Below are 1,467 nucleotides of genomic sequence, written 5' to 3' on the forward strand. Positions count from 1 at the left end.
TCAAGTCGCCTCGGAGGGTGAGAACACCCTTTTCTCTGGCATCTTGAGGAGCAGGTATACGCAGTGCGGTACTGCCATGAATTTGGCAAGTGCTGGCCGACCGAGTATGGCCTGGTAAGAGGATTCGAAGTTGGCTACCTCGAATTTGATGAACTCGGTAAGGTAGTTCTCCCTCGTGCCGAAGGTGACTGGGAGGATGACCGTACCGAGCGGGTGGGAGGCATTGCCTGGAACAATACCGAAGAACGGAGACTTGCTTGGAGTCAGCATCTCCGTGAAGTTGAGCCCCATCTTTTTTAGCGTGCTGGCGAAGATAAGATTGAGGCCGCTGCCCCCATCGATAAGCACCTTGGTGAGCCTGACTTCTGCCACCACTGGGTCGAGTACCATTGGGAATTTTCTGGGCTCCGAGAAGCTGGTCCATTGATCCTCTCATGAGAAGGAAATAGGGACCTCCGACCACCGAAGCGGGTGTGGTACCCCTGGCTCAATGGACAAGATCTCTCGGAGCATGAGCTTCTGGGCCCCCTTGGACCCGAAATCAGCATCTCCTCTGAAGATTACGTTGACAGTCTTGGAGGCATCTTGGTACTTGCCGCTCTTCGACTTGTCCCCGTGGTCTTCTTCATCATCTTCCTTCTCCTTCGACTTGTCCTGTTTGTCGGAAGTAGTCGAAGAAAAGGTCCTCCGGAGGTTGTAGCAATCAATTGCTGTGTGGTTCATGTGTGGATGCCACGGGCACTTCTTCTTCAAGAGCTTCTCGAATTGCTTCTGAGTCTGGGTCTTTTTACCTCGCGAGGAACGATCGATAGCCGCGATAGTGTTATCTGGCTTTCGTTTACGCGAACACCTCGATTGTTCCTGCTGGCTTCTGTCGGGGCGGTTATCTGGGCACTTCGAGTAGTTGTTGTCATTGTGCCTTGGAAACCGGGCCCACATCTTCTCTTCTTGTTCCGCCCACTCGTGCATCATGTCGCGAAGGCCTGCAACGGTCTTGGGCTTTTTCCTTCCGAAATCGCGGTAGATGTTCGGGTCACTCATGCCGTTGTAGAACGCGTTGATGATGTCTGACTCGGAGATGTTGGTGATGGTGGCACAGACGTCGAAGAATCGTCATGTGTACGCTCGCAGAGGCTCGCCTTTGATCTGAACGCATTGTTCAAGATCGTGTCGAGTTCCTACGCGGGTGATTGCACCCTGGAAGTTGTCGATGAAGACCCTTTTCAGGGCGTCCCAGGAGTCGATTGAGTCTGGACTGAGGCTCTCCAGCCATGTGAGAGGTGTGGGTTCCAAGGCCATCGGGAAGTAGACGACCTTCGTGGTGTTGGACCCTCCTGCGACTTCAATGGCAGTGGAGTAGCATCGAATCCACTATTGAGGAGCTTGCTTACCGTCGTACTTTGTGATGCCGATCGGTTTGAAACCCTCAGGGTACTTGTAGTCGTTGAAGTGGACTGTGAACGCTGG

General features: G+C 53.3%; 1 protein-coding gene across 1 annotated transcript; it reads right to left on the reverse strand.

The window, feature by feature from the left end:
- LOC120674639 lies at positions 1-390 on the reverse strand. Its single transcript, XM_039955789.1, has one exon. It carries the CDS (start codon positions 388-390, stop codon positions 1-3), a length of 390 nt encoding a protein of 129 aa, XP_039811723.1.
- Between the last annotated feature and the right edge of the window lie 1,077 nt (positions 391-1,467).

Source organism: Panicum virgatum, chromosome 5N (genome assembly GCF_016808335.1).
Source record: "Panicum virgatum strain AP13 chromosome 5N, P.virgatum_v5, whole genome shotgun sequence".
Taxonomy (NCBI): Eukaryota; Viridiplantae; Streptophyta; class Magnoliopsida; order Poales; family Poaceae; genus Panicum; species Panicum virgatum.

What these genes read in the sequence shown, in the direction of transcription:
- LOC120674639 (XM_039955789.1), bottom strand. Translation starts at nt 390, where the DNA reads ATGGTACTCGACCCAGTGGTGGCAGAAGTCAGGCTCACCAAGGTGCTT.